Raw genomic sequence first — 16,147 nt, 5'->3', positions numbered from 1 at the left:
GCCTAAACCTTGTATCGAGAGGGAATACTTCTCATGCATCCAAAATACTTGAGCCAACCACTATGCCATTTGTGTCCACCATACCTACCTACTACATGGTATTTATCCGCCATTCCAAAGTAAATTGCTTGAGTGCTACCTTTAAAATTCCATCATTCACCTTTGCAATATATAGCTCATGGGACAAATAGCTTAAAAACTATTGTGGTATTGAATATGTACTTATGCACTTTATCTCTTATTAAGTTGCTTGTTGAGCGATAACCATGTTTACGGGGACGCCATCAACTATTCTTTGTTGGATATCATGTGAGTTGCTATGCATGTCCGTCTTGTCCGAAGTAAGAGAGATCTACCACCTTCATGGTTGGAGCATGCATATTGTTAGAGAAGAACTTTGGGCCGCTAACTAAAGCCATGATTCATGGTGGAAGTTTCAGTTTGGACATATATCCTCAATCTCATATGAGAATAATAATTGTTGCCACATGCTTATGCATTAAAGAGGAGTCCATTATCCGTTGTCCATGTTGTCCCGGTATGGATGTCTAAGTTGAGAATAATCAAAAGCGAGAAATCCAAAATGCGAGCTTTCTCCTTAGACCTTTGTACGAGGCGGCATGGAGGTACCCCATTGTGACACTTGGTCAAAACATGTGCATTGCAAAGATCCGGTAGTCCAAGCTAATTAGGACAAGGTGCGGGCACTATTAGTATACTATGCATGAGACTTGGAACTTGTAAGATATAATTTTCATAACTCATATGCTTTATTACTACCGTTGACAAAATTGTTTCATGATTTCAAAATAAAAGCTCTAGCACAAATATAGCAATCGATGCTTTCCTCTTTGAAGGACCATTCTCTTTACTTTTATGTTGAGTCAGTTCACCTATCTCTTTCCACCTCAAGAAGCAAACACTTGTGTGAACTGTGCATTGATTCCTACATACTTGCATATTGTACTTGTTGTATTACTCTATGTTGACAATTATCCATGAGATATACATGTTACAAGTTGAAAGCAACCGCTGAAACTTAATCTTCCTTTGTGTTGCTTCAATACCTTTACTTTGATTTATTGCTTTACGAGTTAACTCTTATGCAAGACTTATTAATACTTGTCTTGAAGTACTATTCATGAAAAGTCTTTGCTTTATGATTCACTTGTTTACTCATGTCATTACCATTGTTTTGATCGCTGCATCCACTACATATGTTTACAAATAGTATGATCAAGGTTATGATGGCATATCACTTCAGAAATTATCTTTGTTATCGTTTTACCTGCTCGGGACGAGCAGAACTAAGCTTGGGGATGCTTGATACGTCTCCGACGTATCGATAATTTCTTATGTTCTATGCCATATTATTGATGATACCTATATGTTTTATGCACACTTTATGTCATATTCGTGCATTTTCTGGAACTAACCTATTAACAAGATGCCGAAGTGCCGATTCTGTTTTCTGCTGTTTTTGGTTTCGAAATCCTAGTAACGAAATATTCTCGGAATCGGACGAAATCAAGACCCGGGTTCCTATTTTTCCCGGAACCATCCAGAACACATGAGAACTGTCAGAGAAGGGGGACAGGGCCACCAGACCACACCCCGGCGCGGCCCGGGGGGGGGCGCCCCCCTATGGTTTGGGAAGCCCGTGGCCCCTCCGACTCCGACTCTTCGCCTATTTAAGCCGTCGTGACCTAAAAACATCGACAGAAAGGACGAACCTCCAGAAAGACTCCAGGGGCGCCGCCACATCGCGAAACTCCAATTCGGGGACGAAGTCTCGTTCCGGCACCTCGCCGGAGCGGGGAAGTGCCCCGGAAGGCTTCTCCATCGACACCGCTGCCATCTCCACCGCCATCTTCATCACCGCTGCTGCTCCCATGAGGAGGGAGTAGTTCTCCATCGAGGCTCGGGGCTGTACCGGTAGCTATGTGGTTCATCTCTCTCCCATGTACCTCAATACAATAATCTCATGAGCTGCTTTACATGATTGAGATTCATATGAGTTTTGTATCACCACTATTCTATGTGCTACTCTAGCAAAGTTATTAAAGTAGTTCTATTCCTCCCGCACGTGTGTAAAGACGACAGTGTGTGCACCGTGTTAGTACTTGGTTTATGCTATGATCATGATCTCTTGTAGATTGCGAAGTTAACTATTGCTATGATAATATTGATGTGATCTATTCCTCCTACATATGCATGAAGGTGACGAGTGTGCATGCTATGTTAGTACTTGGTTTAGTCTTTTGATCTATCTTACACTAAAGGTTACTAAAATATGAGCATTATTGTGGAGCTTGTTAACTCCGGCATTGAGGGTTCGTGTAATCCTACGCAATGTGTTCATCATCCAACAAGAGTGTAGAGTATGTATTTATCTGTTCTGTTATGTGATCAATGTTGAGAGTGTCCACTAGTGAAAGTCTAATCCCTAGGCCTTGTTCCTAAATATCGCTATCGCTGCTTGTTTACTCGTTTTATCTGCGTTACTACTTGCTGCGTTACTACTCGCTTGTTTATCGTCCTGGGCAAAGCACCGTTCAGGTGCCGTTGCTACTACTTATTCATACCACCCGTATTTCACTATCTCTTCGCCGAACTAGTGCACCTATTAGGTGTGTTGGGGACACAAGAGACTTCTTGCTTTGTGGTTGCAGGGTTGCATGAGAGGGATATCTTTGACCTCTTCCTCCCTGAGTTCGATAAACCTTGGGTAATCCACTTAAGGGAAACTTGCTGCTGTTCTACAAACCTCTGCTCTTGGAGGCCCAACACTGTCTACAAGAATAGAAGCTCCCGTAGACATCACTCAGCAGTGTCAGCTTCCATTACCTCCATCTCTCTCTCAGAATCAGAATCGGCACCATCACGTGCAGCAATAAGGGCCAATGTATCTTCATCAAAGTCACTTGCAGAATCATATTCGCCATCTTCACGCACCAACATCACACGCTTGGTTCTGCATTCTCTCTCTATGTGACCAAATCCCAAGCATTTGCGACATTGAATGTCGCGCGTCTTCCCCGTGGAGGCCGTGGAAGATGAACTCCGAGGAGGACCAGCCGATGATGGTGGAGTAGCAGCAGGAGGTGCTCGAGATGCAGGCGCGGTGTACTTGGAGGTAGTAGGTGCTGGTGCAGTACCACGAGATGGTGGCGCTGATTGTCGCGGAGACCACGACGATGTACGACCTGCATAAACATTAGCTCTTCTCCATGGTGGTTGACGATCCTGCACTTCACGTTCAGCTTTGCAAGCAAGATGAAACAAGCGAGTAATAGTGTTGTACTCCTTATAATCTAAAATATGCTGAATCTCTTTATTCAAACCACCAAAGAAACGTGCAAGCATAGCCTCATTATCCTCTACAATACCACAACGAATCATGCCAGTTTGCAATTCTTGATAATAGTCTTCTACAGAATTTTTTCCTTGTTCTAAGCGAGACAATTTTTTCAGCAAATCACGTTGATAATGTGGAGGAACAAAACGAGTACGCATAGCAAGTTTTAACCCAATCCAAGTAGTAGGAATATTAGTATGATGTACTCTACAATGCTCAGACTACCAAATAGATGCGAAATCTGTGAACTCACAAGTAGCAGCACTAACACGCAAGTGATCAGGGTATTTTAAACATGCAAAGCATTGTTCTACTTCCAATTCCCATATAAGATATGCATCAGGATTATATCTACCCTCAAATGGCGGAATATTCAGTTTCAGTTTAGCAACATGATCATCATCATTACGTACCGGGCGTGGAGGTGGTCGAGCGTTGCGGTTCAGCTGCCGTGGACGACCAGGTGCAGGTTGTTGGACTTCCTCGCCGTCCAGTATGTTCTCATCTACCTGCTCGTCCGCGTCCCCTTCATAGTCTTCGTATCCCTCATCAGAAGGCACGTCAAGTGCGGCTGCAGCAGCAGGAGCGGTACCCGCAGGCACATCCGCACGAGTAACGCGGCGTGCGCGTCGTTGCACGTTGTCGCGAGGTGGCGGCAACCGAGTCAAAAGCTCCTGGAACTTGGCGTCGAGCTTGGAGTCGAAAGCTGCCTCGAGGCCATCCAGCTTGTCCAACGCGTCGGTGAGTTTGGCATCCATGTCACCAATGCGCGCATCGGTGTCGTGTGCATGCCCGCCCAAAAGGTGGGTGAAGTGAGCATGTAACTACTCAGACGTCATCTTGGCCGGGTCAACAGCGGCCGGATCAACTGGTCCTGACATGGTTAGTACAGACAAAAGCACAAATGTATATGCCTACAAAACTACGGAATATGGTGGTTCACGCGCAATTCGTCAAGCAAAATACAAAGCTCTTACAAGTTCTTACCAAACAGGAGGAAGGCGATGTAACAACCAGCAAGGATCAGCGTCTCCAAAGATTGCCAAAGCGATTAGCAGGTGTCGACACAAAACACGTGGAGACAATATGTGGAGCTGTAGGATGGCTTATATATGGTAGCAAAACAGCAATTGTCAAAACAGCGATGCAGTATTGAAAATATGCTCAACAACGGTACTGTGCTGGTCCTAGGCTAGTCCGTACTAGAGACGCGAGCCTAGAACACTAACGAGGTCACGACGCGGCACACAAGCAACGAGCAACGATGAGGTGGCGATGATGTGGCGACGCGAGGTGCGAAAAATCACTATGATGGCAAGTGTCTCAAACTGATCCCCGAGGTCTAAAAACAGTATAGCCTCAGAAAAAAAATTTGTCAAAATTTCGGAGGTGCTCCGGAAAGCGCGCAGGCGCCAAAAAAATGTCGCTATAACGGCCAGTGGCGAAAAGTGATCGCCAAAGTGAAAAAACAATGTAGCCAGAAAAAAAATTTGGAAGCGTTTCCAGACTTTTTTTTGCTCTCCTTCCAATTCTTTACTGGCGGCCGAAACTTATCTCACGGAAATTTTTCTACAGCGCAGGATGACATTAGAAGGTAACAGCTAAGTAGGAAAAACAATAAAACCTAATTCTACTCGGACTCTGTCACGGCAGAGAAATAACACGAATCTGTGTCGCGGTAGGAAACGGGGTATATGGTGGATACAGATGTATGTGGCAGGGTGTATATGGCAGTGGCGGAAGTATATGGCAGGGTGTATATGGCCGTGGCGGAAGTATATGGCAGGGTGCATATGGCAGTGGCGGAAGTATATGGTTGTGGTGGTGGCGGTGATCTGCGTATGGTGCGAGTGGCGGCGGCGGCGTGACCAATATGACCAGAACTCGAAACTCTAAAGGAACTAGACGCTAAGACCAGCAACTCGACACGAAGATGCAGACACAAATTCAACTATGCAAAACTGAAAAGACAATGCAAGGCGTGGCAGTGGTTTATGGGACTATGATCTAAAAACCCTAACAGTATTTTTGGCTTTTTCGTGGTTTATGGGTATGATGGCAGATGCAATCTACACTACGAAAACTTAAAATCTCACCGAGCAACCTGAAATCTGATACCACTTGATAGGGCTAAGATGGCCGATCTTTCGATGAGACGTGGATAGATCGATTTGTTGGTGGAGTTCGTGCTTGACGATCCGACTACACGTGCAAAGCTCGTGCGCCAATGCAATCGCTAGGATAATCTCCGGAAGTTACTGATCTTGCGGATGCACGATCAGCCTGACCAGCGAGGGTCTTAATTCCTACCTGAAATCGAGAACAAGTAAGAACTAATGATGCAATCAGAATATTGCGGATGAAAGATGAAAGCTTTATTGAAAAAAGGTGGGATTCCGAATAGTCGGTCTTGTTCTGGGCGTTGGCCTCAAAATAAGTACACGAGAGTTGCAGCGATGGCTAACTTTTAATCTAATCAAAATCCGAGTCTAAACGTGACGGCTATGGGGGTATTTAAAGGAGGAAAAGGTGGGGTTTCGACCAGCCATACGTATGGTGGCCGAACCAAACCCTAGAAGGCCTTTCCCCCTTCAATACGGACTCTAAAAAGTTATTTTTTGAGTGTATGTTCAGTGTGAGAATTTGGATATATCTGCAAGTTAATTGGGTGCATGGTTCTGGGCCAGAGATGTTAAAAGAGACTAAGAGAAGATTCAAAGGCCCCTGTTTTACAGAAATTATAATTCTTGCATGCTGGAATATTTGGAAACAAAGGAATAATAAGATCTTTAGAGGTATGCAGCCAACTTTCAGGAGTTGGAGAACTGGTTTCATTACAGATGTTACCCTACTTAAGCATAGGGTAAAGGAGAACTCTATAAGCTCTTTGTCATCATGGATTGACAACTTGTTGTAATCAGTAGGTAGGTAGTTGTTGTACATATTTTTCTTTCTTTGACTTTTGTACATAATTTCTTTTGATAATGAGCAATAAAAGGCTGTGGGGGGCTCCCCTGCAGTAGTTAAGTTCAAAAAAAAAAAATACGGACTCTAAAAAGTGGCTGACTTAATTCCTGCGAAAATGATATGGGCCTGGCCCAAAACTAAAGGTGACGCAGCACCATATTATGCTATGGACGAAGTTATGAAGTTGAGAACTCTATATTTCGTCCATGTCTTCATCTCTTCTTATGGTGGCTTCAAAGTCCTGAAATCTCCACTTGTGGCGTCATCTTCAATCCTCAAGTGCTTGCTGCCATCTCCTCCATGTGTTATCATGCTCCAATGCTTGTCCTCCTCATCCATGCTAGGTCCATCATTCCTAAGAGTAACAAACATATCTGATTTAGGCAACATCATATTCTCATGTATATGAGGAATAGTTCCAAGAAACGAAAGTACCTGATAGTTAAGTTGTTTGGCACGAGCTCGAGTGATTGGTCCTTGTATTTGTGTGGCTGTAGGTACAACGGTTGTATCAATAGATGGGATGTCCTCATCAGTCGTAGTTGTAGGTGCATCCATATGTTTCAAACTCCACCTGTGGTGTTTCACCAAATGCAATTTGTTCATTAGTGGCGTCCGTTAAAGAACGTTGATGTCTTTTCGAAGAAAGCATACCAAATTCAAGTCTCGTAACAAGCCACAACTTCAAGGATTATAGTTGAATCCTTTTTTGTGGCCTTTAAAATGTACATGCCATGTTGCACGGAAGTTCTTTCAACTCCAATGCATGCAATCAATTGAACCAAGCATCCCTGAAAATCCTCATTTTTTATTGAACTCCAGAAGCATGGATGTGTCTTGAGCATTGGGAGCTCTCAAGTATACCTCGCCAAACACTTGTACAATTCCTCTACAGCAAATCATTTGACACACTTGGTAGCTTTAATCTCACCCATTGCCAAATGGTTATCAACTTGATCCGCTGGAATCCTATATGCCAACATACGCAAAGCGGTGGTGACCTTTTGGTAGGTGATATGCCCAAGTTCTCCAGCGGTATTTCTCCTTTGGTAAAAAAACTTGCCATAATTCGCCAGATCCTCCACGGTATGCTTGAACAAGTTGATGATTATCCGAAAATGGCGACGGAAATATAGCTTTCCGGAAATGTTGGATTCTCCACAGAATTGGGCGTACGCACGACGTCAGCGGCGGCGATTCGACGTCAACACAACATGGGCAGCAGGATTCCCCGCGGCGGGGTCGCCGAAGGGAGCGCGCGGGCATAAGGGCTCTTCTAGCTCTATCGATCGGCGTGACCTCGAGACAACCGGGAAAGAACAGACTCCTCCGGCACAAGCCGCGCTTGTTTGTTGAAGCTAGCTGGCGATGCTGAGTTTACCTACGGAGGGAGTTGAGTGGAGAGTGCGAGATTTGCGGGGCCGTCGAACGTGAGCGCCGGCGGTGGCTTTGGAGTAAGGGGCGGTTCGACCCTATGTTCGTAAGGGTATGCCCCTATTCGACCTTATTTTTTATGGGCCAAACCTATAACCTAACGGTAGCAAGACGTAGGTGTGGGACGAAGGCCGAACGGGCTGACCCGAACCATTTGCAACTTGAATTTTTTCCAAATCTGAAAGCTGTGGAATCCGGATCTGGCTTTTGGTGAATTGCCCGGTAAATAAGCTAGAGAACCAGAAGTCAAAAGCTAAAGACTAAGCAAAGAACCCACAAAAGAGGCATCAAACTAAACACCTGATGATTCAGTATCCGTAAGCTTGACTTCCGCAGTTCAGCGATTGCATTTCCATTACCAACACAAGGAAAACACGCGAGGACGGAAACACTATTGTCGTTGCAACCCCGACCGATCGAGCACCAATGCACCATATATATGTCCGTTCTTCAGGGGACCAGGAGGATCAACACTGCTTTGTCGCTTCTCGCGATGTTCGCGTGCGTGCTGGCACGCTAATGATCCTCAACCGCGTTGCCGGCCGCGTACGTTGGCTGCTAGCCCTCGTGCGGCACGCGCCAAGGAGGAAAAGAGGCTTAAAGGCCCATGCAGTTATGCAAACCATCGTCCCAAATTACATTGGTACTTTGGGGGCAGCTACTAGCTCCGAGTTGCGTACCGTGCAGCTGTTCTTAATTGGGATCTATGCTTTTGGTGCAATCTTCCCCGATTTTGATTTGATATACTTTGAGTAGCTATCGGTTGTCTATTGTTGCCCAAGGCCTTCTTTTGTAGCCGCTGACTGCGTTTGGGATTGTTCAAACCTTCTCAACTATAGCAGGTTGATGCTAATTAACTGTCCCATTTTTATGTGTCTACCAGTCTCGGTTAGAACTAATTTAACTCTCAGCCGATCTAGTACTAGCAAAAGGGTTTCATATTTTAATATGAACTATATACAATTATACGGACCGAAATGAGTGAACACACATAGTATGGAATATGTCTAGACACATTCGAATTCAGAAAAAACGTAGAACATCTTGTAATTCGGAGCGGACTAATACTTGACAACTGCAAACTAAGTCTAACTTGTTCGTTCAACACCGTTGCCTCATTCTGTCTTTTCTTCTCAAAATTATTGCAAAACTATAGCATCAAGAAACTATTTCATATATTTTTCGGCAGATCAGATTTTATGAAACCACAATTTTTTAATATCTGCATACATTAGCTAACTTGAAACAACACTGGTGAAGATTATTCCCGAGAATGGCCACAAAGTAAGGAAATGGCTTCTTTGATAGGGAGGATTTCATTTTTTTCGACAATACATAGATTAATATTTTTTCCTGCATTGGTCATCTGATGTAGTACTACTAGATAGAATTCTTAGATTTTCCTAATTATTAGTGGGCACTCTATTTCGGAGAATAAAATAGACCCACCCAAGATCTATTTGATTTGTATATAACATAAGTGTCATAGTAGACGAACCACAGAGTGGGATAAAAAATGATTACCTATATTATTCGGTAAAGTTATCGCAAAACTAAATCATCAAGGAATATTTTTCGGTAAGATTTCAAAAACCACAATTTTTAACAACTGCATACATTAGCTAGCTTGAAACAACACTGGTAAAGAGTATTCTCGAGAATAACCACAGATCAACGAAATGGCTCCTTTGATAGTTAGGAGTTTTTTTTTCGAGAATACAGATATTTATGTACTTTTCCTGCATTGTTCATTTGATGTAGTACTAGAATCCTTAGATTTTCTTCGTAATTAGCGCACTCTATTTTGGAGAATAAAATACACCCACCCAAGACCTATTTGATTTGTATATAATATACTAGATTTGTCAATAAAAGGATATCATAAATGTATCTAAATCCACATGTATCTTGACACTCTTAGTGTATAGATACATCTGAATTTAGATTTATCTCTAGACATCTTTTACAAACGGAGGGAGTTGCTGCCATAGTAGACCAACTGACCAACCAGAGTTGGAGAAAAATGATTGCCTATTTAGAGCCCTGTCGTACCAAGCAGCAAGGCTACTCCGCTGATGGACACGTACCATGGCGAAAAGACTCCACTAGCCCCGTGCCTCCATTCCCAGAAGCCCATCAGCTCTGTATTATTAACAAAAATCCTTGTGACTTTTGCTAGCTTTCCTATCTAACCAAAGGTACTAGCATGTGGCGATTAAATACACAAGGGTTATCCCTTTCTACAAAGTGATCGACTTTAGAAGAAGCCTTCAAAAGGCCATTGGAAACTTAGGTCGGGGGGCATCAATAATTGTATCCCTCCACGGTAATTTTCTGCGTAGCTACATACAAGAAGCTAAGTGAACGATACATGAAAATTTATGAAATGGCTATCTGCCCTTTCCTTTGAGTAAGTGCGGTCAACGAACAACTTACTTGGTACAACCGGTAAGCATAGAAAACTAAAAGTAGAGGTGAAAACTACCCTTTGTCCTAAAAAAAAAAGAGCTTCACTATTGTAATGATAGTATTTGTTTTCCTCACATCCTTATACTTATTTCAGATCTTTTCACTTGTGATGCTATAAGAAGACGAGGAAGACATACTACAAGCCGCTTATATAGAAAACATCAATGAGAATTGTAGGGCTCTGGAATTTTGGGCTGTAGATGGTGATCATGGGGTGGGAAGGGTGTTATGTGCGGCCCTCGGGCTTAGATGGATGAGGAGGCAGAGCGGCCATATTGTGTGGTACTAGTAGTTAGATATGTGTTACGTGGCAGATCGATTATCGATAAGGATCAAACAGACATCAACTTTGGAGGAGATGGTGAGCAAAGTGGTTAGTAGACATGCAAGAATCAGGAATATAGCGATGATACGTGGGCATAGGGTGGTGGCCGACATCTAAAGAGCACACTATTTGGGGAATTGGACCATGATCGATTTGACATGTGTAGTCGTTGAAGAGACAGGAGAAGCAAACGGTCGGTAATGATACATGAGATGGTTGCAGGCGAAGTGGATAGCACACAAGAAGAGTGAAAGGCGAAGACGGGGACTTATATGCCTAGTGTGGCGTGTCGCCATATGTTGTTTTGTGCCATCGTGATTTGGCATATGTGGTAGCTGAGGCGACAATTATATATTGGGTGGTGACGAAAGAAGTGGCTAGTACAGACTGATGGGGATACGCCCAAGGGGGCCCATCACCAAGCTCACTCGCCGGATGAAGAGAGCCGAAGACGGTTTCAGTAGGCGGGCGACTAGGCCATGCACCCTAGCGACTGAAGCCCGGAGCGACTGGACCTGTAAACCCTAGCTGGTTGTCTATATAAAGCCACCAGGGGCACCCCTTGAAGGGGACAACTCTCTGTAGATACAATCTCCCTCTCCCGCCTCCGACAGCTACCACAAAGCAAGTCGCCTAACACCCCTCATGTGCTACCTCGTAGCATCTGCCATGGTTAAAACCTCGACACACACGAAGAGCGAAAGGGGAAGACGAGGACACGTAGGGGCCTGGAGTTGGAGAGGTCCGTCGAAAATGATCAAAATAGTTAGGAGTAGCTGCCTTTGCTTGTGTGGTGAACATTTTGTTGCTTCAAACTATGTAAAAGTTGCCCGAAGAAAGATGAGATTCTTTTTTTTTTTGAAACACGGAGTGCCCCGAAGGGCATAGAAGCTTCATTGATAATAAATGATGGGTGTACAATACATTACAAAGGACCCCATGAAATAGAAAATACACATAGGTCCCTGATATTTGCAGAAAGGGCCTCACTAAAAGAAAGGAAAAAAGCAATCGAGCCCTTCTCTTTCCCCACCGGCGAGCAGGAGATCAACCATGTCGCCATCGAGCTCCAAAGCGGGGACGAAACCACTTGCTCTACAGTCGACGTGCGATGCGACCGTCAATCTCGGAAGGGGCCTCCGGAGGAGGTTGAAAATATGCCAGGCTTCACTGGCTTGGATAACGGCCAGCATATGTGCCGCCGATGTGTTGCTCCAAGAAGTCGCTTCTGAAGTACTCTGGTGCCAACTCCTCAGCACCACCACTCTGCACCCTCCTTTGCCTGACGCCACCATGACGCCTAGAGCTCGGGAGAGAAGAAGAGGAGGTAGGGTTGAAGAAGCAGCAGGGCCATACCAAAGCCACGCCAGAGAGGCCGGCTCGCCATCAAACCCGAAGGGCCTGCCACGGACTCGGGGAGGCGGGCGTTGAAGATGGCGGCATCGGTGAACCCAGGAGAGCTTATTGGGGAAGCCATCCTCAGATCCTCCTCTTCCTTCGTCCATCCACTATGGATGACGTCGAAGAAGCGGGCGATCTAAACTTTGGTTGCTCCTCCAGCACAACCAAAGCAGATGACAGGGGGAAAAGGAGTGGCCTTATTTCTGGAGATGCCACGCCATCCCTTCGCCGCCTGCCACCGCTCCTGCCACCGGAGACGAGCATCGACGAAGAAGAGAGTTTGGACGGGCTGGATCTGGCCAAGAAGATCCTGCACCCTACTCCAATACTCCACAAGGGTAGAAAACAGGACTAGAAGACCTAGACTAGTATATACATCAGGCCAAGCTCCTCTCCTTCCTCCGCTCCGCACAACATCGCCGGCGAAGAGGGATCCAGATCGGGCCGGCAACGGGGGAGAAGAGCGGCGGACTCTCAAAACGCCTGGCTACTGTAGCGCCTTGAGAGAGGAAAAGGGGAAAGTGTAAGAAGTAAGAAAGATGAGATTCCAGTACGCTTAAAACCGCAGCGTGCAAAACGCTAAAACGAGTAATACAAACTTCTTTAGCCACCACCACATAGGCCGAACTTGTAGGGCCGATGGATTCGATACCGGGATCAGCCACAAAAGCTCGATCGAAACCGAGTCGGACCCGCAAACGCGCCCAACTCCAAAACAAACCGAGCCGGGCCCGCAACAAAGTTCCAAACCGAACCGCCTCGCGCGCGCGCGCACGCACGCTTCTCGCGCCTCGACTTGGTTCGTCTCCCCCGGCCGTGTTGTTCATTACTCCGAGTTTCCCACTACAACAACCCCTGGCCCACCCACACTGACGCGCGTATAAGTAGCCCTACCGCAGGCACGGACACACTTCAACTTCGACACGGACACACGCGGCAGGCAGCCTGAGCGCCGGAACCGACTCCAGTTGAGAGACCTGCGAAGAAGATAAATAGGTCGATCCGCGGCACGCCAAAAGCCTCTCAGCGGCATTCCAGATACGCAATCCACACGCATCAGCAGACATGAAGTTCGCGTGCTTCGGTGCGGCGGCAGTGGCCGACGAGGCGGTGGCGGCGGCTGCCCGTCACCGCCGCAGGGGGACCAAGTTCCTCTTCGGCAGCAAGGCTGACAAGTCGACGTCGCAGCAGACCAAGACCAAGGGGACCACGTCGCCTGGCCGCCGCCGGGAGATGACGGACTTCGACATCTACATGGCCGCCGCCGCCGCGAGGAAGTCCTCCGCGCCGTCCACGTCGTCGTCGGCGCTGAGCACCGCGGCGTCGCTCGACTCCGCCTGCACCTCGTCGTCGTCCTCCATATCCTCCTGCTCCCGCTCATCCTCCTCGTCGTCGCTGTCCTCTCTGGCAGACGCGACGCCTCCTCAGCCTGCCAAGAGGCCGCCGCAGCAGCAGGGCGAGCGGAAGCGGTCGCCCGCGCTGGGCCCGGCGGCCGTGCTCGTGTGCCTCGTCATGATGGTATTCGGCGGCCGGCTCGTGGCCACGCTGCTCACCGCGGCGGTCCTCGCCTTCTTCCCGCGCCAGTGCCCTGCCCACAGGCCTGCTCCGGTGTCCAGGAGAGAGGCGATCGACGCGACGGCGGTTATCCGTAGTTTCCCCGTCAGGAACCGCAACAAGTACTCATAGATTAAGATTCGTTTACACCTTGCTTGTAAAGAAACCAAGACCACTTTTTGTCCGAAAGTTTATATTGATGTTTGTAAATATACACAGTATAAATTTCGGATTAGACCTTGAACCAGAATACGTTTCAAGTACTGTAGTAAAAAATATGTGTAGTTCAAATTGCAGCCATTTTGCACTTCTGCGGTTGCGAGTTCTGGAGTTCTTGTAGATTGACACGGTGGATATTGGCGATGGGAAAGTGAGAGGGACGCGTAACCTTCTTGAAAACGAAATCCTAATTGCGGGCGGCAACTCAGTCCATCATGCGTGCTGCATGTGTAGCTACCAAGTGGAAACTAAACTTTGTACGACTATATATATCCAATAACGCGAGCACTTCTATGCTTCAAGACAGGTGACTTTTAGGAAGATTGCCGATCATTGGTGCCTTTGCAAGGGTGTTGTTAGTGCTTAGTGCTTTTTATGCATGGCCAGTGAAGACACGTACGTGGACTGCAGAGTGAAAGTTCATACACCATCAACCAATTATTAGAGGGGGAGGATTTGCTCCTGCATGGTGCGGAACTGTGTGTACAGAAATAATGCACATGTCCCGTGCACACGGGACATTTCGTGCATATTTCTATCGTTAGATTCACTTTGTTTCATGCTTTGAGATCCGTGCTTCAGGTTTCATTATGTTTCGTGAAGTTTCGAAATTTTGAAACATAATGATATATATGCCACAAAACCTATTGATTTGGTGCGGACTGTGTACCCCTTTCCTATAGCATAGAGTTCTCCGCCAAGCAAACAATATTCATGACTTATCTTAGGATGAGGAAAATATCTTCTTCAGCTCTAGACTATTTCATGAGTGCATATTACACGCATAGCCTTAAACCGAACAAATATCCTCCCTCCTACAAGTTTTGTTAGACGCTGGAGAAATCATCCTCCTTTAGTCGGTCAAGTTGCACATCATTAAACACTAGGGTTGTAGAAACATTGTGCGCAAATATAGGTCTACAAAAGTTCGACTGGCCCACTAGAGATGAGCAACAAATGTCCCGAGTCTTTTCCTTATTTAGAAATAAGAATGTGTAGTTACTGCATAGACGCTCCTCTATGTCTCAGTATTAGAGTATCTCTAGCAGATCCTGTAAATATGAAGCTGTAAACGCGTGAGTACTAGGCACGGTAAACACGAATTTTGTTTAAAACGAAATTGGTAAAATATCATGAAAGATAAACTTTTAAAATATCATTGGCGCATGCAACTGTACCATTGGTGCATGCAGAAATTGAAAGGGGGTCGTGTTAGCCATCGGTTCACCGCAAGGTCCGGCCCCCGGCATTCATAACCGTTCAAATCGACGCCTATTTTTAAACGCATCCCCATTTGTCCCGGCCGCGCGCGCCGGCGCCAATCTCTGCCCTCCTCCTCGTCCGTCCGTCTCACTATCGCTTCGTCTCTCTCTGACGCGCCACCGTACGGACCCAGCTGGTTACCTCTCTTCGCCGTCGTCGTTCCTCTTCCATTGCTCCTGACACCGGAAGAGGCGGCCTCTCCGCGGTCAGGGAGGAGGCGGCCACCGAGTTAATTCTTAAGATGGGTCTGGAGCTGGACAGAGTCATGATGCTGCGCGCCGCCGTAATCGCCGCCGTCGTTGGCCTCGCCGCCGCTGCCGGATTCATCTCAAGTTGGTCCACGGTCATCCTCGTTATGGCGCTTAATTTCCATCATTAATTTGACGTGATTCGGTTTTCTGGACACGTGGTTTGATCTGTCTGACCGATCTGCCGTTTGGCCGCGTGGATGCAGATGACGCGCTCCACTCCCATGGCGCCGCCGGCCGGAGCTTGCTACAGACCAAGAAGGGTAAGTGCATTCTTTCGCGGTCCTCTCCCTAGTCCTGCGTACATTTCCCGTGCTTGCCATGCTCGTGGATTGTAATTCCCCGATCGATCGCTCTCGCACGCAGATTGCCCGGTGACCTTCGAGGGGGCGAACTACACGCTCATCACGAGCCGGTGCAAGGGTCCCCTGTACCAGCCGGCGCTGTGCTGCTCGGCGCTCGCGGACTTCGCCTGCCCCTACGGCATCTACATCAACGACCAATCCACAAACTGCGCCGCCACCATGTTCAGCCTGATCCACCTCTACGGCAAGTACCCCTCGGGGCTCTTCGCCAACACCTGCAAGGGGGACAAAGATGGCATCAAGTGCCCCGACGACGTACCGCAGGTCCAGCCAGGCCAGGAGGGCACGAGCTCCGCCTCCGTTGCTACCGCTGCCCAGGCGGCGCTCGTCGCTGCCGGCGCCGTCGCGTTGTCCCTGTTCATTGTGCTGTCCTGATCGGAGCCTGACCGGCTGGTCGCCATGATCAGAAAGCGCTCGTGTATGTGCTTGTGCGTTCATTTCCTATCTGTTGCGTGCATGAGTTTGCCGTCATATGTAAATTCTGGATCCTACACAGGGTGCTAATTCACCAATTAACCTTTTGACTTGTTCTTTTAACGCTAGA

The 16,147-nt window shown here is 46.9% G+C and overlaps 2 protein-coding genes across 2 annotated transcripts; both read left to right on the top strand.

The window, feature by feature from the left end:
* Nucleotides 1-12,884: 12,884 nt before the first annotated feature.
* Nucleotides 12,885-13,767, top strand: LOC124669825 (putative protein TPRXL). The gene has a single exon (XM_047206366.1). It carries the CDS (start codon nt 13,020-13,022, stop codon nt 13,638-13,640), a length of 621 nt encoding a protein of 206 aa, XP_047062322.1. The 5' UTR covers nt 12,885-13,019; the 3' UTR covers nt 13,641-13,767.
* Nucleotides 13,768-15,231: 1,464 nt separating this feature from the next.
* Nucleotides 15,232-15,978, top strand: LOC124673667 (GPI-anchored protein LLG1-like). The gene is made up of 3 exons (XM_047209701.1): nt 15,232-15,322; nt 15,445-15,501; nt 15,605-15,978. The coding sequence occupies exons 1-3, from the start codon at nt 15,232-15,234 to the stop codon at nt 15,976-15,978; spliced, it is 522 nt and encodes a 173-aa protein (XP_047065657.1).
* The last annotated feature ends 169 nt before the right edge of the window (nt 15,979-16,147 follow it).

This window comes from Lolium rigidum, chromosome 7 (genome assembly GCF_022539505.1).
Source record: "Lolium rigidum isolate FL_2022 chromosome 7, APGP_CSIRO_Lrig_0.1, whole genome shotgun sequence".
Lineage (NCBI taxonomy): Eukaryota > Viridiplantae > Streptophyta > Magnoliopsida > Poales > Poaceae > Lolium > Lolium rigidum.
Note: the sequence above shows the minus strand (reverse complement) of the source record. Positions and strands in the feature narration are given on the sequence as shown.